Genomic DNA, 27,009 nt, shown 5'->3' with positions numbered 1-27,009 from the left:
CTCAGAGACACTGGTTTCCACTGCTGAAGGAAATATTGGCATCCTAGGTTTGGTTCCTGCCTCTCTCGCCAAGCCTTCTTCTCCCTTCCTTGCCTTCAGAGCTTGAGATAATAGTTTACAGAGTGAGAGGGAAGGGATTAGGAAGCTATGTCTCTCTGTCTGTAGGGAAATCCATCCAGGCTTCTAGGAGGGGTGTCAAAAACATATGACATCTGAACTACAGAAAGAATATGGAGACACTATCTGGATTCATGGCAAAAGAGACCGAGACAAGTAGTCCTCGTATGTGTGTACCTACGGAAACCAGACACAAGAAGATGACAGCAAACCCTTTAAATACAAAATCCCAATAGACCCCATGAGAGGGACTGGCGCGCACTTAACAGGTCTACAAGAACCAGCTGCGGGAGGAGATCTGACGAGTGAGTTCCTTCACTGAAAGGATGAACACGTCCGAGAAACGCAGCAGGAGTCGTGAGACGCCAAAACCCTCTTTACTGAGCCCCGGACAAGGGAAGAGCCCGACGAGAAGGAGAAGGACTCCGAGGGGCCACCCTCAAGACGAGACGCCCCACCACCCTCCTGGAGGAGCATGGCTAGCCCAGGGATGTGCTCGGTCACTGGGAAGGGATGGGAGTGCAAGGATGGAGGGCGGGTGTGGGCGAGAGTCGGTCAGTACGGCTTTCCTCTCTTGACAATCAGCTCTCAGTTCAAATAAGACACATCCATCAGTCTGAAGGAGAAAGTACACAGCGTTTATTGTTACAAGTGTCATCTCTGTAGGAAAGAAGACGCGCCTCATGTGGCTTGTTCAAGAACTCATTAAACTCTCTTTCCGGAGAGCATTTTGAGATTTTCGTTTGTAATGTCTATGCTTGTTTACCTAGAAGTACTCTCTGACATAAACATAACATGTGAGACTTCCCTTACAACCCCTTTCCCACAAATAATGGAATTCAGTTACTGAACAAATATCATCATTTTTTCTTTGAGGGGTGGATATCCTTCTTGGTAGTCCCGGCATTGTCAAACCTGCAAGAGAGCAAGAGAACATTATTCTGGAACTCATTAGAATAGATTTATTTTCTGCCAAAATAAGTAAATAAAGACAATGCCCTCAAGAATATTAATCATGTCAGCTCCCATCAATCCCACGGATTTAACAAGGGGGTTCATATTCACATCATTGGGCATCTTTTTCAAGATGGTGCAGGGATAATAATGTTTCTCCTTTCTTTTATTCTCCTGAATCAATATTGCAGTTTTTACAAGATTGTTTTGAGAAAGGGTGATCCACAGATACACTGACAGTCAATAGGCAGGGATTAAAGCATTTAAATCACCTCTGGGGTTCACTGACTGAGGTTGAAAAATAGGGGGCAGATTTATGTTTGACTTGCGCCTCATTTACGCCGCCGTTGCGTCACTTTTGTGACGCAGCGGCGGCGCAAATCCTGCGCCATGGTGCGGGGTATTTACAACGTGACGCACCTGGGAGATGCGTCACGTTGTAAAGCCCTGCGCCACATGTAGGCGTTCCAGGGCAGGTGGGGGCGTTCCGGCGCAGGAATGCCTCCTAAAAGTGGCTGAGTGAAATCTACAAGATTTCACTCAGTCACTTTTGAGCCCATGCTGCGTCAAAACCCTGCGCCTGCTTGAAGCAGGCGTAAGGATTGACGCAGCATTGTGCATATAGGGCCCCCCAGAGCATTGCTGGAGCTGCGTCGCGCTTGCGACGCAACTCCAGCAATGCACCACTTTTACGGCACAGATGCGTGACGCATCTGTGCCGTTTTTGCCCCATGGTGCGCCGCATTATAAATGCGGCGCATCCATGGTGGCGGAGCTGGGGCGCAAAATAACTGGCGCATCCCTGCTGATATGCAGGGATGCGTCAGTTATTATAAATATGCCCCTAGTTATCAAGGCCTTAAGGGTTGTGATCCATCAAGACCCAAAGTAAACAAGCATTTGCAATGCAATCGGTCTCGCCTTTTGGACCTTATAAGCAGTGCTCAGTTTGAGCCTGTGGTTTCCGATGCTAAACACTCGCACTTAATCATTAACACCGGTGCTTGATCACCAGTTAAGGTGACATTCATTTTGGGTAGGCAGAAGTCGATTAAGTGATTTGCCCACAATCACAGTATGTTGAGCTGAAGCCGAGACTCAAACTTGTTTCGCTGCTGCCGAGGTCAGCAGCTCGGGCCATTATGCTACACTCTCCCCCTACTTGTAGGGTTTGTTGGTTCTGTGGAGAAATGGGCTGGTCAAAGCGGCTTCTTGACGAGAGCCCGCCGCTAATTTTTACAAATTAACTTCTGCTTATAAGTGCTAAGCAATTCAACACATAACATTTTACAAACAACTTTGGTGTAGTGGGTGTAGTGTCTTTAAGGATAAATTATAACTCTCCAAAGGAGACGAAGTTTCCAATATTTTAGAAGAAACAAAATGACAAATTATTTTACATTTAACCTAATTTGTTTTATTTATTATTATATACTGTAGTTCCATGCTCACTATGATTGCTTGTGGCAACAAAGCTCAAAAACAATTATACATTTTATGAAGCAAACAACACATAAAGGTACTGCAGCAACACAAAGAATACAAGTCAAGTTTTTTATTTTGCCTGAACGCATTTTCAACATGTCAAGATGCAAAATAACGCAGTAGTACCCAGAACACCCAAGGACATCCATCAATGCCACCACGTGTTTTCAAATGCATGATAAAGGCATGGGAAGACACATCTATCGTTATTGCATCTGGATAGGTATTTGAATTTAGAAAGGAAATCAAAGTGTAAGCTTTTTTACATTGCAGGCCTCAGCTGCACATGTTTCTGAGAATACTCAACACATATATCTCTCATCCTTTCTCATAATAAAATGGCTAAGTTTCCTTTTAATAAAAAAGTGAAATAAACAAGCATTTGCAACGCATTAGGTCTCACATCTGTGAGATTTTGTGCTATTGGCATTGTAATTGACAATGCCTTTTATTTATATGTTTAAAAAACATACAATAATAAAAGGTATTAGCACAAAATCTTGCAAATGCGAGACCTAATGCATTGCAAATGTTTGCTTTTTTAATTTTATGTTTTTACCAGCACTTGCTCTCGCAGCCACCTACTGCCCTACTCAGTTTTTGGGCACGCTGAATGGTGTTTTTTTTATTGAGAAAATGCCCTATCGCGTATCATTTGAAATCACAAAGTAGAAGATTTGGGTGGTTGACAAGTGCAATGTTTTAATTTACGATTAACCTGAACTGGTGTAAAAAGCTTTTTCTGTTAGAAAAGAATGAATTTTTTCAAATAAAAGGAAATTAGCCCCCTAAAAAGCGGGTAGTTTCACATATATACATTATCTCCTTTTTTAGCATCTTCGTATATTTATTTAGATTTTATGTTGTGCGAACCCGACCACAGGTATATCAGAGATCTTTACATGATCACCAGTTGCGTTTCAGACCGGCACATTATTTTTTAGTCACGGGGAGTCTAAGTGATTTGTTCGGAATCACCGGATGTTTGAGCTGACGCCGAGAGCCAAACCTGCTTTCCCAGCTTCAAAGTCGGCCGCTATGGCAGTTAAGCCACATCCTCTCTGCTTTGCTTAAAGTCCTTTAATGGCGTGCAGTCAAGGGCAGTGTCTCTGTTGTGCAGAAAATTAACACAAGAAGTGCCTTGTATGCCAGGACATCCAGCTGGCACGCGGACTGCAGTGCAGACGTCGATGGCCATTTTATTAGCCTCCTGTCAGTGATGTGTGCGGCGGCCACCACTGCCATTCTAACAAAAAAATGAGAGGGAAATAAAATTAACACGAGAAGCGCCTTGTGACAACAAAAATAAAAGGGAATGTACACATGGCGTGCAGTCAAGGGCAGCATCCTGCGAGTGGTGTGTGTGGCATCCACTCCTGCAATTGTAAACAATTAAAAAACAAAACTGAAAGTGTGCTGAAAATGACAAGCACTGGCGAGGGACAGCAAAAGTCCAAATTAAAACAAGTGAGGAGCTACTGGTGGCGAGCGCGAAATCCGCCATCCGTCCACTCCTGCAGCTACAGTAATATACCGGTGCACATACACACGCATCCACTTGTCACGCGCCTGCCACTACAGAAAAAGAAAACAATGAAGTAGTGCATACATTAAAAGATACAGCCATGTAGCGGAACTTAACTGTAGTTAGGCGGTGCTGCTTCCGTAATAAACGGAAGTACGTAGCAAATCAACAGCCAATAAAAAAGAAGCTAAGAAGAGCAATGCCACAGTTAAACTAATGGCAAGCGGCAGGACAATTTTCCCTGCAGTGGGTGGAGTTTCACCCAACATGCAGGTTACTTGATGTTTCGGAGAGACAGCGCATGCGCTGCCTAGGCGAGACCTAAAAATTAAACCAGTAAAGAACTGCTGGGCGCTTTACGCGCTTCTAATACTATGGTTATTTATGACACCATGATACAGATCGGAATAAAGTTTCTGCAGTGTCTGTGCACCTATGTTACAGCTGGGTCCAAAATGTTATCAGTCGGTTCCTATATTCGCAAATAATTTTCAAAGACCACGGATCTAAATAAAAATATGTGGTAAAGACTTTTGGACAGCCGCATTTGCCTCGATTGAAGAAGGAAGGCAACATGCTATCTGGTACCTGGTAACTGCTATCAGACCCTCGGAGAGGCCCGCACGGGACCTGAACACACGCTCCCCATTTCATTTACCATCCACCTTCAATCCTCCTTCAGTACTTATGCCCCCAGAAGTTCTCACTTTTGAAAGACGGATTCTCCTTGAAATGAAGGACATTCAATTACAACATGAATTTGTCCCTTATAATTTATCCTTGGAAGAAAAACAGGCACTCCATCACCTCAGCAAAAACAAGGAATTAACCATCAAGCCCGCAGACAAAGGGGGTGGTATTGTCATACAAGATCAGACTGCATACGATAAGGAAATTCTCCGCCAACTTTACAACACGGAACACTACCGTACGCTTCCCTCTGACCCTCTCCCGAACATAAGAACCAAGATTCTTAATCTAACCAACCAAGCTAAACTGGACAATATCATCTCTGAAAAGGAGGCTCTGTTCCTCAACAAGACCAGTCCACGGACTCCAGTAATTTATGTATTACCTAAAATACATAAAAATCAACAAAACCCACCTGGTAGACCCATAGTCTCTGGTTGTGGGTCTATCCTGGAGCCAATTGGCAAATACATCGATAGTATCCTTAAAGAATTTGTACCCAAAACAGACACTTTCGTGCGCGACTGCATGGATTTAATCAACCTGATCGAAGACACTCCTTTCATACCAGGTACCAATTTAATGGTTGGTATGGACATCGAATCGCTATATACCAACATAACCCACAGAGAAGGTCTTGAAGTTATAAGAAACATCCTTAACGCTCGACCATCTCCCTCAAGAATACCTACTGATTTTGTGATGGCTTTATTGGAAATTGCCCTGGAAAATAACTACTTTCTATATAAGGATACCTACTATTTACAGATCAAGGGAGTTTCCATGGGCGCATGCTTTGCACCAAATTTTGCCATTTTGTACGTACATCATCTCGAGAGCACACTGATCCTGACTGACCACAACCCTTTCAGAAATAATATCACCTTCTGGCGTCGCTACATTGACGACATCCTCCTTATTTGGACAGGCGATAAAACCTCTTTGTCCCATTTCATTGATTGGTTACACAATAGCCAACAACATCTCAAATTCACAGCAGACCCCAAAGAAGACAATCTTCCATTCCTAGACCTCACCTTACGAATTGAAGACGATAAAATTGGCACTTCACTATACAGAAAACCCACAGAGCGTAACACCTTGCTACTCTACTCTAGTAACCACCCGCGTGGTCTTCGTGATGGTCTCCCATTTGGACAATTTCTGCGTATCCGTCGCAATTGCAAATGGCGCAGTGATTTCTTTAAGGAAGCAGGAATACTCACTGCCAAACTCGTGGCCCGCGGCTACCCCAGGAAACTAGTCAACAGGGCAAGAAAACGAGCATGGTATAACCACCGTGATACCTTACTTACCCCCAAGGAAAAAAGGACAAATACTCGCATCCCATTTGTGTCCACCTTCTCACCTTCCAGCAATAAACTAGCCAAGATTATCAAATCTAACTGGAACATTCTTGCTCCCCTCGCCATTTTCAATGAACCACCTCTCTTCTCTTACCGCAGGGGCAAAAACATAGCGGACCATCTGGTGCATGCTATCACCTGGCCCACTGCACCAAGCATATCAGAATCACTCCCAAACTCATGGAAGTTACCGCCGGTGCTCGGCCACTATAGATGCCAAAGATGCGCAGCATGCTCCTCTACAACCAATACAAAGACGTTTGAACATAATGGATTGAAATTTGACCTACATTCCTTCACCAACTGCAGATCTCAGAACGTTATCTACATGATAAAATGCCCCTGCGATAAAATATACATTGGCCAAACCACCCAGATGGTAAAAGACCGCATCTTACAACATCGCAGCCGCATTAGATGTGGAGTCCTCACAGCCCCCCTGGTCTCCCACTTCAAAGAAAAGAATCACAGTGAAGCCGAGTTTACCTGGCTGGTAATTGACAAACCGTCCATCCCACTAAGAGGTGGTGATACCCAAAGACTCCTAAATAGGTGCGAATGCCGTTTGATCTCTCGCTTGAATTCAATTGAGCAGGGCCTGAACTCCCTTGATGAATGGAACTCTACCCTTGCATGATTATTATCCTGTGCATGACTGTGATCTATTGCTCTGTTTTCTTCACAGCTGATACGATCTCCACCCTTGCTTATCTATTTTGAACTCTGTACATATTGTTTTTTCCCCCCCCCTATTACTTCCCCCCCTCACAACCCCCCCCCCCCCACCCCGCCTCTCCAACCCCCAACCCAACCCTCCCCCCCCACCCCTTGTTCACCCCTAAGTATACGTATAGTAATTAATTTGTTTATTTTGCTTTCTCTTGACCCGAAAGTATACTGGTCATATGCATTTATATATTTGCTACATGTACTTTTTGTTATTTACACAATATCATCCCTTTTTCCTTCTCACCCCAAAGTATACGTATAGTAATTATTTTGTTTATTTTTGCTTTCATTGCTTAATTGAAACAAGTGTATCGTAATTACTGTAATTCTCGCTTAAGCTGTTATCCGTCCTTAACTGACTCGCATCAGACCTACGGATATGACCGCATTGTTTCCATTCTTTCCCTTCAATTGTCATTCCTTATTCCTCCTCTTCCCACTCGAGCGACACACACGAAACTTGCGGACTGGTTTACCATCGGTTGCCATGACTACTTCCCCGCCCTTTCGGTGGCCTTTACACTTCACTCCCCTTTCAGCACCTCCCAGCCTATCATGCCCCAGCACTCATCCGCACGCGTTCTGCCGTCTCCTCCGTCCCTTGGATTGGTTGACGCTCCCCGTGACCCGGAAGCACTGACCACATAACTACCGCCAGCGCTCTTCCGTCTTCACTCCCTGCCTGATTCACACCGGCACGCCCCTCTCCACGGACCCCCTCTTGGTGATTCACTCGCCTCGCCTAAAATGTAAGTACGTTTTCCTCGCGCCCCCCCCCTCCCCCCTTTTTTCCCCCCGGAACCGTCCATCTGGCCCGTTTCTAACCTCCCCTTTCCTTTCCAGCTTCTTCATTGATTGCTCTCCGCCTTCCTCCCGAAGTAAGTGTCTCCCTTACTCCCTCTCTTCCCCATTGTTCCCCCGGCCCTTTCCTCACTCCTTGTTCCTTGTCCTCCTTCAGCGTGAACTACCACGGACTCTTACTTGGTCAAGCGTTGCCGTTTTGTTCGGCTCGCCCTCTTCGAACGAGTACGTTTTTTGTCCCTCCTCTTTTCCTACTGTCTCCATCCCCGCACTGTACCTGACCTTTTCCTCATCACCTGTTTTCTTTCCCCGTCTAGTTTGTACTTCCCCGGACCCGCCTGACTCTATACGGGGTCCCGCTTTACCGATTCACTCGGCTCGCCCTTCCCATACGAGTAAGTTTCCTGTCTCTCTCTTTGCCCACTGTCACTTTCCGTCCTCTCCCTGCTTTCCCACTTCTCCCTCTGTGACACTCCTTCCCACCCCCTCCACCTTCACCTCGCGCGATGCCTTTTAGTTTCACTCCATTTTCGGGCTTTTCTCATACACCACCACACTGCTCACCATTCCTTGGCCCCGGTCTTTAGTTACTTTATGCTTGGACCTTTCTGCCTACTCGGGCACGCCCCATTTCACTCGTATGCCGTTGCGATACCTGTTCCCGCATTCACCATGCGATCAATCTCTGTGCCTCGACCGTCTGAACACCGGTACCCACGACCTTACATCAGACCTGTACCGACGATCACTTTACGTCGCCGTGCTCACCACCAATTGCACTACTGTCCTCCCCTTTTTTCCCTCTTTGGTCCAGTTTTTGAGAATTGTTTTCCTTTACCCTAGCACTGTTCAAAATATGTGTAACCAGTCCTGATGATGGCCTTGAGTGTTACGGGCCGAAACGCCGTCGACTTCAACAGCGTTATTGTTGGCGCATTGACAAACATGGGCATTTGCTTTACTGTCCTTTGAAATCTCCTACATTTACTGTGTAGATGCCCTAATTTTGCGATAATTAAAGTACCATTGTTCTCTCTGTTGCGCCGTTTCACCGCTGTATATACCACTTTATGTGTCACTTGCGCCGTCACAAATCCCACGAGCACTTGTGCACAGTATTCTTCCGGTTACACTTTCACTAAGTGTCACGCAGTGCTTTTTAAACCTACATGATATGTACATATGACGCAATATGTTCATCATTTGTTGAAAATACAACTCTTTTCTATAAACTTGGTCTCCTGTTGTCCTCTCTGTATGGATTCATTCCTTTGATACTGTAATATACAGCTCACCTCTGAATAACTTGTCCTTCCATTGAATTCCACGTTGAGACATTGTTGTCTGATATCATATACCGCCCCAGTCTCTCTGTGGTTTATGGGCTACCTCCTGTGGTCTGATACTGCCTATCAGACCCTCCACAGCAAAGGCAGACTGATCCGGAGGGAAATCTGGAGATTGTGCGACCCACTCCAGACCTCAGAAGGGTTGTAAGGCTGGGGCAGCTCTGACACAGGCCTGTCAGCCTTTCAGAGGCGCATGTCTATGGCTCTACCTGGTGGGCGGCTGACTCAAGCCCAGCCCAACCAGCATTTCTTCTGTATCGACCTTTTGCAAACTCTCCACTTTTCCCTCCAGACTAGTCTACCAGCGCGTGACTGATCCAGCTCCAGCCATACCAACCTGTCAGAGGCCCCATGCCACAAAATGACTAATTACTGTGCCGGCCACTCTCACAATAAACGTGTGACTGACTCAGTACCAGCCATATCAACCTGTCCGAGGCACCATGTCACAAAATGACGCTAGTTAATTACCTCATCAACATGTTACCCCTTGTTCTATTAGAGGATTTTCACCACAAACTAGACAATCCCATTTCTAAATGCATTTGGCAAGGTAAGGAAGCTAGAATTGCCCTAAAAAAGCTCAGGATAGAGTTCTGGGGGGCATTTTAAATCATACCAAACTGCATTCTTAGCAAAACATGGTTCCTACTGTTTCTCTCCTCCCAGCAATTACGTTCCAGTTTGGTTAGTAGTAGAAAAAGTCATATTGGCCAATCTAAACCCTCTTACCTTACTGACCACCAACTCTACAAAGCTAACTAGATCTAAGTCTATATTAAAAAAAACAAAAAACTCACTCTTACAACTGGACAAGAAACTCAACTTAAGCATCAGACTCTCAAACATGGAATCCATATGGAACAATGGTAATATTAAATAGAAGGGTAAACTTTTACATTTTCAGCCCTGGATCAATAAGGGTATATTCTTTCCCCATCAACTAAAACACTCTTCATATCCTTTATCTTCAACGGAAATCCAAAACAAACACGGTTTAGATAGGATAGAATTCTATAACTTTCTTAAAATCGAAACGGCCTTATCGAAATCTAAAATACATAAATACATAATACATAAATCTTCTCCTTCGCTACCAAGCTTCATCACTAATATCCACAAGTTGGGACATCAATTCTCCCATATTTATAAACTGCTACGGCCCAAAACCTCATCCTTAAACAAAAATATTATCACATTCTGGGAACAACACTCTACTAGCCCCCCGTCTGAATCACAGTGGACCCAAATTTACCCTGTTTTATCTCAAACAAAACTATGGCTCATTCATAAAGCTTACTGGACACCGGCACGTTTACACTCACAACATCTCTGTTCAGACCCGACCTGTTGGAATTGCAAGGAAGAAATAGGCGATCTAGCTCATCTTATTCTGCACTGCAACGCTCTGTCAAATTTTTGGGACAAGGTTCTTATCTAATCTTTTTGATTGCCAACTAAAAAGAGCATTTGCAATGCAATAGGTCTCGCATTTGCGAGAGTTTGAGCTATTGGCATTGTAAATGACAATGCCTTTTATTTATGTGTTTTGAAATCCTGCAAGCAGTGTGTAAACACGCACATTTTACTATAGTCCTTCCTTACCAGAAGCAACGTTGGCAGTAAAAAAAAGGTGCAGTTACTGCCAGTCTTGCTTCTGGTGAGCAACTACTATAAGTACAAAGTGCGCGGGCAGTCATTTACAATGCCAATAGATCAAACTCTCGCAAATCTGATACCTATTGCATTGAAAATGCTTCTTTACTCCATGATGAAAATCCGCATTCGCTGCTGTTTTTAGGGCTGGGTGGAAAATGAGGGAGGGGGGTCGTTGATCAATACAGTGTTTACAGAGCTGAGGCAAGATGCATATTTCCGGTGGAATCTGGTACAAATTGGATCTGAAGAGAATTATTCCACTCATTTTGGGATTCTGTTTTTATCCGTAACTTGGGAGTCAATAATTCGGGAAGGGGTGGATGGTCACATGGCGCCTGATGATTATTTAAAAAAAAATGAAAAGCAATACGGATTGGAGAAATGTGATTGGGGCCACAGAAACGTACATTCTCCAAACCTAGAGTAAAGCCCTAAAAATGGCAGAGCAAGCAAAGCAGTGTTTTTTTCTAGCTCGTATTGTTCACACATCTGGACTGCAGAGTCACATAGCTTTCAAACTAAACGAAATCCTGCCTTGTTTATTTTGAAACTTGTATTCTTTGCCCTAATAGAAGGGGGCGTGATGATTATACTTTGTGCTGGGGTACAGAAATGCGCAATCTGTTGATTCTCCATCTGAAGCAAACACAAGCCGTCAAAAGAATGACAATATTTATTTCACTTGACACCCCGAGCCACGAGACGATTTCACAGCTCTCCCAAGTGTAATTGAAAAGAAATCGCGTTCAGTATTATTATGAAATAAAGAGAGGGAAACACCCAAACACGGGTGCATTATATGTTGTTTTAATTATCAAACTAATGGAAATGCCTGCTAGAGGAGGCTGTTTGCAGGGTGGGTGGTATTTTTGGTGGTATTAATTATCAGTCTGAGCTGATTTTACATTATTTGCAGAGCCTGTGCTCTATTGTAGCTCCCCTTTCAGAGACCACGCCGCTTCCGTTGTCTGGCGGAGGGTTGATTGGCCAGGAAGCGAGCCTAGAGGTGTTGTCATCATTCTGGAGGTCCATTCATCTGTGTACTTGGTCGCTTGACTCCGCATCTTAATAACGGCTGGAGATTTCTCCATTTCCTCCTTGTTCGCTTGTTTGTATTTGCAGCACGCCATGCGCGCTTTAACTTTAAAGAACAGTGTGTGGGACAGGCAGATATTGGTGAAGTGCAAGCGCACATGGCACACTGCAAATTCAAATAAGTGGCCTTAAAAACTATCCATCAACCATAGCTAAAGGTCAGAGAGCACTACACCTGCACTCTGCCGATGACTCCCCAGTGTACACGCAATCACGAAGTCTCATAAGTCGTCTAAAATGCTGCCTTTATCCACTGACAGCACAGGAAATATGTGGCCGCCTCTTCTTTGCAGAAAGCTTTAATTTCCACATCTGCAAGATAAATTGATCACACAAGTACATTGGCCAAGAAGATGAAGCCCACTTCACGGCCTTTTCTCCGCTGCTCTTCAAAACAAATCACACCACTAACTCAACTAACATCCGTAGTGAGAGATGGTAGCAGGTAGGGACAACACGGGCGTCACCGTGCCTACTCTAACACGCACGCCAGTTTCTTTTACCCTAATCCTGCTACCCTGCAGTTCCACAGGTCAACCCCATCCGATTAACGCCTCACCCAATCTAAGTGTGTAAACCGGGCCTTGTGCGGGACCACACACTGTAAGACCACCACCAGGTGAGAGAGCATTGCTGTACCCTCATACCTGCACAGCCGCGTCCAGCTTTCCCTCGAACGTAAAGTCCACCAGGTCGGGCCGCAGGCATAGCGCATAGTTGAGAGGTCGTATGTCTGCCGGGAGTCCCTTGAAAGGCTGCCTCTCTGTCATGTTGAGGGCCTGGAGGAACTAGCGTGGGGAGAAGGAAACGACTGACAGGAGCAGGCGGGATGGAGTGACGATGGAGAACACCCTGCGGACCGACAGCATCCAGCCTAGGAAGAGAGGCGGACCCGTCAACGACCTATCACATAGGAGGCGCGAGGACTTCGTCATGGCGTCAACCGACGCTGCCGCTCCCCCTACAACAGCGACAGTGTGCTGAACACTAACCTTGCCACCATCTTGAAATGTACCAATGTCGACTGGGAAGCCCGCCGTCCGTCCTTAATCTATAAAATATCGAGAAAAATGTAAGATTGATATATTGCTAATGGTGAATGATTCCGATATTTGCATGATTTTAAAAAAATATTCCCGGTCTTAAAAGTAAGATCTTAATACCAAAATGGATGTAAATCTGATTTTTTTAAAGTATTTTAAATTGGGACCCATCAATGTTCTTCGTTTTCCATAGTAGTACTCATTACGTTACTTCGATATGCCATCCCTAGCCTCATGCCTTGGCTAACTTTTCTAGTTTCTTAAACATGCGCTCGCCATTGCGTTGTCCTCCCCAGTGCAAAAATAACAACGAGCGACGAGAGTGAGGTAGCGCTTTACTGATCCTGACCCCGAGAGTTTAGACGTGATGGGATAGCCTTGCGCATGCGCCGCTGCCATGTTAACGTCAGGCAGAGATGCGGGACACCAAAAAAAAGTGCGATCTGGCGGAACAAAACTGTAGTTAGTGACCGCTGCTTCCGGACTACACGGAAGTCAGTTTAACATGAACAGCCACTAAAAAGCCAGCTAACAGGAGCTGTGCCAACATTCAGCAAATGGCAAGCGGCAGGAGAAAATACCGGCCGCTTGCCAACTTATAGAGATTACTTCATGCCTCGTAGAGGCAGCGCATGCGCTGCCCTATGCGAGACCTTAAGAGAATTCTCTTCCCTAATTACAGGTTTTCTTAACACTGAAATAGAAAACCAAGCAGATAAAGTGCTACTGGATCTTTTACTCACCTCTGCAATAAAAATTGTTCTAAATAACTGAAAGGACACACACAAAGCATCCTTCAAAGGTTAGATTAATTGGATCATCCATATTAGAGGCGCAGACAACATCGCTCTCCAATCGCCCTTGGAAATCGTCTGTGAGTCATATCTGGGACAAACTAGATAACTATTTTGTGACAAATAAACCACCATGACATGCTCTTAGAGTCGTTTTAACTGGTTTTTCCTCACTCACAATGTGACCCTTACAATCACTAACACTCATAGGTTGTATTTTCTCTCTTAATTCCACTTACGCCAGATCACACGTATATAAATCATGCTTGGGGTAGTAAACCGCACTTGCTTATCACTAATATCCCTCTTTTTATGTCTGTACACTTAACCGATTCACAGTCATTCAAACCATCTATTGTTTGATTTGTATTATTTCGTTTTGTATTGTTTTTGTAGTATCATCTGCTATCTGTTTGCAAATGTTTCTAGCTTTAGATCATACTATTAGAACCTGTTATTGCTGTGTAACATCACCTATTTACAAACATTCATGTATTATACCCTGTTTAATTTCTAAAAACGCTTAATAAAAATCATTTGAACTGAAAAAACGTGTGACTGACTCAAAACCATCCTTGCTAGAACATCAGAGGCACCCTGTTACAGAATTTCAACGTTTCCTTACATAAAAATCCGCCTCTGCTCCCCAGGCAGTGTGTTCAGCATTAAAATATCATCAGCTGTGATAAACTGCTTCAGTCAGCAAACCAGACAACAATCATCATTTTTGCTGAAAAAAGTCACCTTTGTTCCGGGTCGTGGGCTCCTAATCTGTGGCTGATGCCTGACTCCGATGTGGTTACACATTAAGCTGAGCGGCGGTGCCACAGTCTGGGCCTGGCCTCCCTGGCTTGGCCACCATACCGTAGATAATGGCAGCCCTATACCTGAAGCCTGTGTGGCTGTCATGGGTGTTTCCATACCAACGGTTGTGAGAGGGATATGGGGTGGGGAGAGAGGGCATAGACAATCAGTGGGCCCTATTCCACTGTAACCTCCCTGCAAGCTACCGACTCAGGAGTTGGGATGGTGTTCAAGCCTCAGTGTCGGCTCAATATTTTCTAAATATTTGTAATTTGTTTTTTATTATCTATTGCCCACTTTGCCTGTGTTATATAAATGCACAAAAGTATATATATATATTTTTTTTAAAACAATGATTGCAGCTAACTTAAATTTACAAATATAATTGAAAACAAAAAAGCAGCGATCGCAGCGATCTTCCTGGGGTGGTGGGGGCGTGCTCATACTGTTGTGGGAGGAATGAGGGGGTGGGGAGAGAGGGCGAAGGGAGATGAAACATACGAATTATGATTTTAAAGTAAACCAAAAATATATTTGTAATTTCAATAGATCTTGCATTTAAATGCGAGATCTATGGCATTGCAAACTAGCGGTCATGATTGTCCCGGCTGCTTGGAAAGTGAAAGTGCGCACAGCGCACTGAATGTAAGTAAAGCACGTCCTCGTGCCTGAAGTAGGACAAACTCAATAAAGAAAATAGTGCATACAACACTAAATAGCAAGTACCGTGGAACAACCGAAGTAAAGGGGCCAGTAACCATGGGAGGTTACAAATGAAGATGGGACTAAGGAGGGACTAACAAGCCTATTAAGGAATCAGAAGCCAGCATTTACGAAGGACAAAGACACAAGCCAATTAGAAATATAAGTGGAGAGTAGGCGGGGCTTCTTTTCCATACTCTCCTACAGCAGATCGACAGATCAGTGCATGCACGCTGGCTCAGGTTCGGCCTAATAATACCTTCCCAGCTTGGGATTTTCTTTTGGTTTTACAAACACTGCCGGATCATCCTTGTGAACATTCAGCTGAACCTTCCCAAAAGTTCTTTACCTAGAAGGTGTTTTTTGGTGGTAATAGTGGGTGCTGGATGTGTAGGTGATTTTTCTGCCCTGATCTGTAATCCACTCTATCTAAGAATAGCTGATAACTGTATTGTTTTAAGGAGTGGTCCACAATATATTCCAAGGTGAATTTCATGTTTCACAGATCACAGGAGATTGTTCTTCCATTATCGTCTAGCTCTGAATCTCTTTTGGATGTGCTGAGAACAGTCAAAATGTATTTGTCCACATCAGCTGAATTTAGGAAAAGTGGCTTCTTTTTATTAACTTTGGTCAGAAAGTAGATGAGAAAATATATTACCTTTCTATGTTAACCTTTGAAGTATGGAAGTCATTTCTATTTCTTACAAAAAGTCTAATGTTGAACCGCCAAGTTCGGTTCAGGTTCAATCAACCAGGGGGATGGTTGTCTGTTAGACAGAATAGGGTGGTGTTCCCATCTCTAATATTTGTTTCTGCAGCCACTTGGACATCTCATTCTACCTTTGTCGCTCATTACAGAGTGAATTTGGCTCAGGGGTCAGCATTCTACTTTGGGAATGCCATTCTGATATCTAAACCAATTTAGTGCTGCAATCTCTCTTTTGTTTGACAGAATAAAGGTCACTTTGATGTATTTCATTTTTGTTGCATGAAATTTGTCAACTGTCATCTATTATACTTTGGTATTCCTGCAATAAGTAAGGAATGGGACGAGAAATGGATGAGGATATATTTCTCGGAATTTCTAACAGTTCCATATTCCTCGTCCCATTACTTACTAGAATTCTTCTTTGTTGAGATTGTTTGGGGAGGCTAGCTAATTCTGTAATAGTTAAAGGGGGAGAGAAGAATACAGGAGCTTAGTAGGGATGACCTTGGTTGGTTTCCCTCATCATAACTGCAATAAGTACAGAATAGGAAGAGGAATATGGAATCTGAGTAATGATGATTAAGAGTAAGTAATCTGGGCATTAAACATAGATAGTGGGCCAGGCACCACCTGTCAAGAAATAACACAGCCCAGTGTTGCATGTGATTTCCAAAGGAGTGCACAAAAAAAGAACAGGATGAGTGTTAAAGTCACCCCCCTTTTAAAGAGGGAAGGAGATATTTAAAAAAGGAGAAAAAGTGGTGCATGGTAGGGGTGACATTGGTGAGTTTCTCTCACTATAACTGCAATTGGTAAGGCATGAGATGGGTAATGGATGAGGAGGTAATAAGTTATTACTTTATGTTCTCCTCACAGAGCAGTTTCTCCTGCATGCGTGTGGGGGGGCTAAACAAGGAGAACCACTATACCTTGAATCCCTGCAGAAGTGGCAAGGAGAGGAAGACCACTGGAGAAGAAACTCCTCCAACTCCCCCCAAATGTTAGAACCCTCCCCCGAGTTTGGGGGGAGGCAGACAGTGAGAGACTGGGAAGACATAAGGTGGGCTGGCTGAACACCGTGGGACATCCCAATAGTGGGGAACGGGGGCAAAAATGGACCGGGTTACGAACCACTACAATACGGTACCCCTGCAACTCAGAAGTCAATGCAGAAACATTAGCTATCATTATACAAGTTGGCCCATGTTAGACCTGGCACCTTGGCGTGAGTCTCCCATCCACTTTTTGTTGCTGTGCCTCATGTGTTTTGCTGGTGTTAGCTGCTCAGAGCACTGTGCCACTGTCAACCAGTGCCACAGTGCAAGTGCTCCCTATATAAAATGTATATGTTGGTTGGATTCCATGATTGGCTTATTTGGTTTACTATCAGACCCCAGTAAAGTGCACCAGGAGTGCCAGGGCTTGTAAATACAAATGCTGCTGGTGGGCTTGCAGCACTGGTTGTGCCACCCACAGAAGCGGCCTGGAAAAATGTGTCTAGGTCTGCCATTGCAGAACCTGCGTGCAGTCTGGTACTGTCATGCTGACTGGGCAAGTGCACCCACTTGCCAGTCCCTAAACCTTCCCTTTACTTCATGTGAGTCACCCCTATGGTAGGCCCTAGGGCAGGGTGCGTTGTAAGCATAAGGTAGGACAAGCCCTGATGTGTGTGGCATGTCCTAATAGTAATTTACAGCCATTTTCGTTTTTCACTATTGTAAGGCTACCCTGTTCTCATAGGCCAGAATGGGCTGTTAAGATTGTTACATCCTATGATCCAAACAGACCCAGGGAACATGGTAGAAAATCGAGTTTAGTATGCCTGAACTCAGAATAATAAAATACATCTTTTAGCAAAGTGTATTTTAATGTTCTGTGTTTGCAAATGCCGCTTTTAGAAAGTTGGCATTTGCTTGCCTAACCATTTCAGCCCACCTCTGTGCTGATGTGTATCTGCTGCCTGGTTTGTGTGAGTGACAGGGCTGGGGAATTCCAAGAGACAGTCTGGGCAGCCAGGTGGTGAATAGGAAGATTACACCAGGATGGGTGGGAGGAGTGCCCCTGGACTCTGAATAGGGCTGTCCTCTGCCACCACAATACTGGCTCCACCTCCTGTGGAGCGTCTGATGTCTCTGCCCTGCACACTGAAAGCAGAGACCTGCGTCATGTCAACAAAGTGCTCAGACACCGGACCGAACTAGGCAAGGGCTCCCCTGGCCTGCAAGAACAAAAGAAATGCACTATAAGTATTGGGACCCTGAGCCCAAGAATTTAGATCCTGCTGACAAGACGAACCTCTGCCTGAGGAGAAGGAACCGGGAAAGCTGTAGGAGGAGTACTGTCCCTGACCTGGGAGATTGGCCTGCAGTGGTGGCCTTGCTGCTGAAGGAGAGGAAAAAGATTGCTAAAGAAACTTTATTTCAACTTGTGCTTCTGTGATCTCCAAGGGCTTGTGACTGAGCTTGCCCCCTGAACGAAGTCCCAGGACCAGTGGACTTCACCCCCTTTGAGAATCGACGCCGAGAACCGCCGTTCTCACCGCAAAACCGAAGCCGAGGAAAGCGTGCGCCGCATAGATCGGCGCGCAAACTGGAAAGCCTGTGCCCAGCTGTCCGACCCAAACAATGTGACTAAGGCCCCCCTACGAGCCGTAGCTCGCACCATGAAGGAAGGAGTTCGTGACGCACTTTTGTTTCCCCTCTTCGAATCACACTGCTCTGGCGTGCCCCCCTACCACTGATGTGGGCAGTCTGCGGCGCGTAGAGTGGTTGGTACATGGCTCACCATCGGAGCGTACAGCCTGCTTCGCACCACGCTGAAAGAAAAGGCGCCGGTCTCAAAGTACGGCTCGTACACCGCAACGAACATCAAGAGCACCGTATCTACACACCGTCCCCTCGAACAACGTGACTGAGGCCCACTACGAGCCGTAGCTCGCACCGTAACAGAAGGACATCGCAACATACAATGCGCTTGTTGTCATCGCATCGTCCGTGATGAACTCTCCAAGACAAAGGTACTGTGTTCGCTTCGCACCGTAAGGTGTACGCTCCGCACCGGAGCGTCTGCAGCGTTTGTGAGCCCCGTTCGTAAGCACCGCAGGGTGTACGCTTCGCCCGGAGAGTCTGCAGCGTTTGTGAGCCCTGTTCGTACGTACTGCAGGGTGTACGCTCCGCACCGGAGCGTCTGCAGCGTTTGTGAGCCCCGTTCGTAAGCACCGCAGGGTGTACGGTTCGCCCGGAGCGTCTGCAGCGTTTGTGAGCCCTGTTCGTAAGTACTGCAGGGTGTACGCTTCGCACCGGAGCATCTGCAACGCTTGTGAGCCCCGCTCGTGAGCATCTTTCATCCCGTACGAACCGTACGAAGAAGGACGAACCGCACAGAACTGTAAAAATACGCTTGAATCAAGAACTGCTTATTGCCAATAGTATTGTGGTACTTTGGATCGTTATTTGGTCTTGTGCTAAGTCTGCCTATATATAAAATAATTATTTTTGATAAACCCAGTGCGGAGTCCATTTGTGGGGTTGCCATTGAATTACTGTATGTGGTCACAAATGCTTAACCATTGCGCCCTGAGATAAGCCTTGTCTGCTCGCGCCAAGCTACCTAGAGGGTGAGCAGGGGTTGTGCTAGGAGTGTAACCCCTTACCCTGACTAGAGGAGAGGATCCCTGCTTGACACAAGTACCTACCTGTGCCAACCAGAGATCCCCAATTCTAACAGCCCATAAAAATAGCCTAGGGTAGTTGCCTGTATGTTACACTTAAGTGACCCGAGACAAGACAATCTGTGCAATGCAAAACCCACCAGCTGCAAGTCTCTGAAATGAAAAAGTACACATCCCCTTCCTCTCTTGTAGAGTTGTTGCCTATCCAAAACTCTCCATGAACCACAATTATGTCTCTTAAGCGATAAGCTCAGCCAGTGAATAACTTCTGTTTGATTTGGTCACAAAATTGTTTTGTTTTTTAGTACCACCTCAAGGGGTGTCGTTTCAGGGCCTCAAATTTGCACAATTAGGTTAGTGATTCTAGTTGATTGGTTCCAGAGTCTTGGGTTGGTAGAAAATCCACCACTTTCTGACTTATATCTTGTAATGCTTGAATGTTGTGGTGTTTGTAAGTCCTTACTGTCCCCCCACGGTTCCAGTGTCATTCTTGCTGTTAGAAACACCTTGAATTGTCCCTCAGCATTCACGCCCTACATGGCCGAAAAACTTGTAGGATAGATGTGTTAAAAGCTCCTTCAGAGCCAATACTGTGCTCTTACGTACAGAGATATGGGGTAAGCAATGTTGTGAAGACACCTTTGATATATTTAATATAATCATTAGACAGATTACCCTTTTCAACTCCTGGACTTGAGACTTGTTGCAAGATAATCCAGTGGTTGGATGGCTCCATTCTATCAGCATATTATTAGCTGATATATTTAGGAGCTTGGAAACCAAAGATGATTTCCTGAATCAATGATTTGTCTGGGGCACATTGGCACTGGTTTACCCTTGCAAGTCCCTAGTATATGGTACTTAGGTACCCAGAGCATAGATACACCAGGGGTCTCCCATTTGCAGCAGCATGTATTGTGCCACCCATGAGAGACCACTCAAACTGTGACTACAGACCTGCCATTGCAGCCTGTGTAAGCGGGGGCAAGCACCTCTCACAAAAGATTTACGTTTTTTTATATCTCAGCGGTCACTACACTTAAAACCTGTAAGTCACCCCTATGGCAGGCCTTTCAGTCCAGAAGGTAGGGTGCTTGGTTGTAAGTGTGAGGGTGCCCCTGCATAAGCAGGACACCCCTACAAACCCCATAGTCGATTCTCTAGTCTTTGTAAGTTCAGTCAGCCATTTTAATACATATAGTGGACATCAGTCATTACAAGTGTTAGAACTGGAGGTCTCTAGTTGGCAGAGGTAGGTACCTTTGACCAAATAGGGACCCTTGCTGCTAAGTCAGGGTAAGGGGATTACACGACTGGATAACCCCTGTTCACCTCCTTGGTAGCTTGGCATGAGCAGACAGGCTTATCTCAGAGGCAGTGTGTTAAGCATTTGTGAACACATACAGTAATACAGGGAAAACACTACAGATGGACACCACACAGGTTTTATAAAACTAGGTATTCTTTTTATAGAGTTAACACAAGACCACAAACGACAAAAATCCACAATACTGTACTCAAAATTGACTTAAAGATGGTAGAATTAACTTAGTTCAAGTTGATGGTAAATGCAACACAGTTCTCACAAAAGTACCTGGATGCGCAACGCAAAGTAAACAAAAGGCTTGCAGTGTTGGAGATGCGTCGGTTCCTTGCTTCGGCGGAGACGATCCATCGCGCCTCAATGCTTGCGCAGAGTAGGGGATGCATCTTGATCCTTACCGGAGAGGAGGTGATGCATAGATTCTCGTGCTGCGGCCCGGTTGTGATGCGGCAAGATGGCGCCTCCATGCGATGTGACAATCCGGTACGATGCGATAAGATGGCGCCCTTGATGCGACGATTTGAAGACGATGCACACACGCCCTTGCAGCCTTGTGGCGACTCTGTACTTTGGAGCTGCGTCAGGCCCTGTGACACACTTCTCCGATGTTGCGACGGCGACCCTCACGGTTGCGACGCACTTCTCCGGTGATGTGACAGCAGACAGCTGCGACGAAGACACACTTCTGGGAGTTGCGGTGACGGCACGCTTCTTCGGCGATGCAATGACTGCAGCTGCGGCGGCGACACGCTTCTTCTTGTTGCGTCGTGCTTCCAGCTCCCAGCGACATGCAGGCTTCTGCAGATAGAATTCCCAGCAAGGAAATTCAGGGGGGAGCTGGTGGTGAAGTCTTTTGTCCCTGAGAATTCAGCAGGAGGCAAGCACAAGTTCAAGCCCTTGGAGAAATATTCTGCAAGATGAGGAAGTACACACAAAAGTTCCTTCTCCTCTCCTTGGCACTGAAGACACCACTATAGGCCAACCCAGCAACACAACACACTGGCAGGGGGGCAGTCCACTCCTACAGCTTCCTTTGGTTTTTCTCCTTGGCAGAGGTTTGTCTTGTTGTTCCAGAAGTGATCTAAAGTCTTGGGGTCTTGGTCCCCATATTTATACTACTTTTCTCTTTGTTCTCTGAAGGCAGAGAGGCCATTGCCTAGTCCAAACCAGTTCTGGTCAGACTTGGAGCACTTTGTTGACCAGACTCCTTCTTTCCTTTCACATTGTAGGCCAGAGACATCTGACACACCACAGGAGGTGGAGCCAGCATTGTGGAGGGAAGGTCCAGCCCTATTCAGGTCCCAGGTGCAGCTCCTCCCACCCATCTACATGCAGATCTCTCTATTCAGCCCTGTGCTGACTCACCCTCTCTCCTGGAATCCCCTAGTCCCTGTCACTCACAGAACCAGACACACAATACACAACCTAGAAGAGGCAGGCTTGGACAGTTAAGCAAGAAAATACCTACTTTTTAAAAGTGGTATTTTCAAACACAGAATGTTAAAACCAACTTCACTAAAAGATGTATTTTACCATTCTGAGTTGAGGCATACTAAACTCGAATTTCTACCATGTTCCCTGAGTCAGTTAGGATTATAAAATGTAATAATCAAATTGCCCATTCTGGCCTATGGGGAACAGGTAGCCTTGCAATGGTGAAAAACTAAAATGGCTGTAATTCACTATTAGGAAATGCCACACACATGTCCTACCTTATACTTACAATGCACCCTGCCCTTGGGCCTACCACAGGGGTGTCTGATATAAAGAAAATGGAAGGTTTAGGGACTGGCAAGTGGGTACACTTGGTCAGTCAACATGGCAGTCAGAGACTGCACACAGGCTCTGCAATGGCAGGCCTGAGACACACTTTACAAGCTGCTTATGTGGGTGGCACATCCAGTACTGCAAGCCCACCAGCAGCATTTGATTTACAAGCCCTGGGCACCCCTGGTGCACTGTACTAGGGTCAGACAAGTAAATCAAATAACCCAATCATGGAGTCACTAATCAATATGTAAATTTAACATAGGGAGCACTTGCACTGTGGCACTGAAAAGCAGTGGCACAGTGCCCAATGTCCCTAAACCAGCAAAACATATAAAAAACAGAGGAGGCAATCAGACAAAATGGAAGGGAGACTCACGCCAATGGTACCAGGTCTAACACGTGTCCCCTCCAGCTGAAATGTGGGGAGAACTATTCTTCCCCTCGGGAGTTCTCATCACTAAGGCGGTAAAATATGGACAGACCATCAGCATTGGCGTGTTCTGTACCAGGGCGGTGTTCCATCATAAAGTCCATCCCCTGTAGGGAAATGGACCACCTCAACAACTTTGGGTTCTCACCCCTCATCTGCATCAACCATCTGAGTTGCCTGTGGTCTGTCTGAACCCGGAAGTGAGTCCTAAACAAGTATGGTCTCAACTTCTTCAGTGCCCAGACCACAGCAAATGCTTCACCCTCAATTGCACTCCATCTCTGTTCCCGTAGAAGTAACCTCCTACTGATGAAGGCTACAGGTTGGTCTAGGCCCTCTTCATTAATCTGTGATAGAACAGCCCCCACACCATGCACTGAAGCGTGTTTGAACAATGAATTCTTTTGAGAAGTTGGCGCCTGAAGTACGGGTGCTGTTCACATGGCAGTCTTAGGGACGTCAAAAGCCTTCTGAGAGGTGTCAGTCCAGTTCACTTTCTTGGGCTGCTTCCTGGAAGTCATCTCAGTCAAGGGTGCCACAAATTTGCCATACCCCTTGACAAAGCTCCTGTAATACCCCGTGAGTCCTAAAAAGGCTCTCACCTGTGTCTGAGTCTTAGGGGGTTCCCACGCCAGGATGGTATCAATCTTGGGTTGCAGGGGTGCCACCTGGCCGCTCCCTACCTGGTGCCCCAAGTACACCACGGAACTCTGCCTGATCTTGCACTTACTCGCCTTGATCGTGAGGCCTGCCTTGCGCAGTGCCATCAACACTTCCCAGAGGTGGCGCAGATGATCTTCCCAACTGGTGCTGAACACTGCAATGTCATCCAGGTATGCAGCGCTGAAATCTTCCAGTCCAGTCAACACCTGGTTGACCAACCTCTGAAAGGTGGCAGGGGCATTCTTCATCCCAAAGGGCATAACCCGGAATTGGTAGTGCCCATGTGGTGTGGAGAATGCTGACCTCTCTTTGGCCCCTTCAGTTAAGGCGATCTGCCAGTACCCAGACGTCAAATCAAAGTTGCTGAGGTACCGTGCAACCAATCAATGAGCTCATCAGCTCTGGGGATGGGGTGCGAGTCAGTCCTGGTGACTGAGTTGAGTCCTCGGTAGTCCACACAGAACCTGAGTTCAGGTGTGGCATCAGGCGAGGCAACCTTTGGGACCAAGACCACTGCGCTGGCCCAAGGAATGTTGGAGGACTCAATCACCCCTAAGGCAAACATCTTGGAGACTTCTTCCTTGATGTAAGTCCTGACCTTGTCAGTCACTCTGTAAGCCTTGTGATTCACAGGAGGACTGTCCCCAGTGTCCACATCATGGACGCACCACTCAGTGACACCAGGAACCAAGGAAAACAAATCAGAGAATTGTCCCAACAGTTGGCGACAATCTTGCTGCTGATCAGGGGTCAGGGTGGCAGAGAGGCTGACACCATCCACTGACCCATCTTGCTCTGTTGCAGACAGGAGGTCAGGAAGAGGCTCGGTCTCCTCCTCCATTCCATCAACTGTTGCTAGGAGCATGCCCACTTCGGACCTTTCTAAGTGGGGCTTCAGGCGGTTAACATGTAGGACCCGCAAAGGGTTCCTTGGAGACCGCAAATTCACCAAGTAGGTGACATCACTTTTGCGCTCCACCACCTCAAATGGACCGGTCCACCTGTCCTGGAGCGCACCAGGCTCTACAGGGGCCATGACCCAAACTTTCTGTCCAGGTTGAAACTCAATCAGAGTGGCATTCTGATCGTACCACCACTTCATCTCTTCCTGGCTTGCTTCCAGATTCGCCTGAGAGAGCTCTCTGAATCGCCGAGCCTGGTTCCTGAAGGCCAGCATGTAACTGTATACATCCTGGGGAGGTTTCCTGGGAGATTGCACCCAGCCTTCCTTGACCAGACTCAATGGTCCTCTTACCGGGTGTCCATACAACAGTTCAAAGGGACTGAACCCTAGGGACTTTTGTGGCACCTCACGGTAAGCAAAAAGAAGGCATGGCAAGAGGACGGCCCACTTATGCCTCGTTGGTTCCTCAAGACCCATAATCATGCCTTTAAGGGTCCGGTTGAATCTCTCAACCAGCCCATTACCTTGGATGTGGTAAGGAGTGGTGAACTTGTATGTAACACCATACTCCTTCCACATGGACTTCATATAACTGGATCTGAAGTTGGTATCATGGTCTGACACCACACGGGAGAAAATCCCCACATGGGAGAAAATCCCCATCAGTGCACGTCACTGTCCTGAGCGGGATGGCTTCCGGGTACCGGGTGGCATGGTCCACCAAGACCTGGATCAACCTATTGCCCATGGCTGTCTTGGGGTCCAGTGGCCCCACAATGTCAATGCCCACCCATTCAAAGGGGGTACTGACAACCGGGGAAAGGTTGGAGAGGAGCCTTTTGCTTCCTTCCACTTTTCCCACTTGCCTGGCAAGTTTGACAGGTCCTACAATGAGTATCTGAACTCTTCCGCATCAGGGGCCAATAAAAGTGGGTGACAAGCTTTTCAAAGGTCTTCTTCTGCCCCAGATGTCCAGCTAAAGGTACATCATGAGCCAACCCCAGTAGGAAGGCTCTGAAGGGCTGGGGCACCACCAGCACACGGGTTGACCCAGGCTCAGCAACCCTAGGCTCTGTATACAGGAGGTCGGTCTCCCAGTAGATCCAATGTGATCTAGACTGATCACCTGCTGCCTGGTTTGTGGCCTGTTGCCGCAAACCCACAAGAGAAGGGCACTTCTTCTGTTCTGCACAAAATTCCTCCCTGGAGGGTCCTCCTTCTTGCTGCCAATGGGTCAGCTCAGGCAGGTCCTCCAGGTCAGCAACTTGCTCCCCTGTAGGTGCCAGGGCATCCCCCTCAAGGTCTGCCTCCTCCTGGACCGTGGGAACACAGGTGGCTGGTTTCCCACGCCCCCTAGCCCTTCTCTTCAAGGCAGGCTCCTGGGCCATACTTTCAGGCTCCAGGACCTCTTCAACACCCTTAATGGCTGCCATAGACCGAGTGGTCACAGACGCCCACTCGGGCAGACCCAACATCTCTAAATTAACCTTCTTCTGCACCTTAGCCCAAGGGGAGCTTTCCAAATCATTGCCCAACAGACAATCCACAGGCATGGCTGGCCTCACAGCTACCTGAAGAGTACCAGCAACCCCCCCCCCACACACTCAAAGTGAACCTGAGCCACCTTGCAGTGGCTCTCTGTGTTGTCAGCAGCAACAACTGGGTAAAAGGCATTGGGGACAACCTGCTCTTGACACACCAGGTGACACTTGACAGCTGTCACAATGGCTCATGTGTCTCTAAGAGCCTACTCTCTATGGCTATTGATGGTCACCCACTGCCTGTATTTCTTAGTGTTATCAGGCTGCTGAGCTTGAGGGACCATCTCAAAGTTTCCTAATGAGACAAGGGACATTTCTGTGGGACCACACCCACCTTGGGCACCCTCCCCCTTCCATCCCATCTGATGGGGTGGTGCACGTGATGGCACTCTGGAATCCTTCATGGGACACTGTGCATGCATCAAACCAACGGTGGCCCACTTGACCACACACGTAAAGCACTTGTAGGGGCCCCTCTGAACAGGTTTACCTGTTGGGGCCTCTTGCTTCTTCTCAGGGGGAGGCTGGGAACCCTTCCCTTGTTTCCGTTGGGAATTACTTTGGGGCCCTTTCTGGAACTCCCTCAGTTTACCCTTGTCCCCCCCACTCTTCTGCTGGGGACCCTGCGCACCTTTGGCAGAATCTCCCACATGACCCTTGTGGACCCTGGTACTGACCCAGCGGTTCGCCTCCTCAGCAAGCTTCCTAGGATTAGTTAACTTGCTATCAATAAGGTGCTGGCGTAGCTCTGGAAAACAGTTAGCAGACAAGTGCTCCCTGGCAAACAAATCATAGAGCGCTTCAAAAGTATCCACTTTGCTACTCTTTGCCCAACCATCCATAGCTCTGCAAAAGAAAGATACATATTCTACCCAAGTGGT

General features: G+C 46.5%; 1 protein-coding gene across 2 annotated transcripts in view; it reads right to left on the bottom strand.

Moving 5' to 3' along the window:
• Positions 1-734: 734 nt before the first annotated feature.
• The window catches only part of LOC146783138 (E3 ubiquitin-protein ligase TRIM11-like), a 411,795-nt gene continuing 385,520 nt past the window's right edge, over positions 735-27,009 (bottom strand). The window contains exon 6 of one of the 2 annotated variants that reach the window (XM_085634002.1): positions 735-1,032. In XM_085634002.1, coding sequence (XP_085490128.1) covers positions 884-1,032 — 149 coding nt within the window. In that variant the 3' untranslated portion in view covers positions 735-883. Of the gene's footprint in view, positions 1,033-2,507; positions 3,803-27,009 lie in introns of those variants that run through there. The other variant, XM_085634003.1, reaches the window with a different exon arrangement.

This window comes from Triturus cristatus, chromosome 11 (genome assembly GCF_964204655.1).
Source record: "Triturus cristatus chromosome 11, aTriCri1.1, whole genome shotgun sequence".
NCBI lineage: Eukaryota > Metazoa > Chordata > Amphibia > Caudata > Salamandridae > Triturus > Triturus cristatus.
Note: the sequence above shows the minus strand (reverse complement) of the source record. Positions and strands in the feature narration are given on the sequence as shown.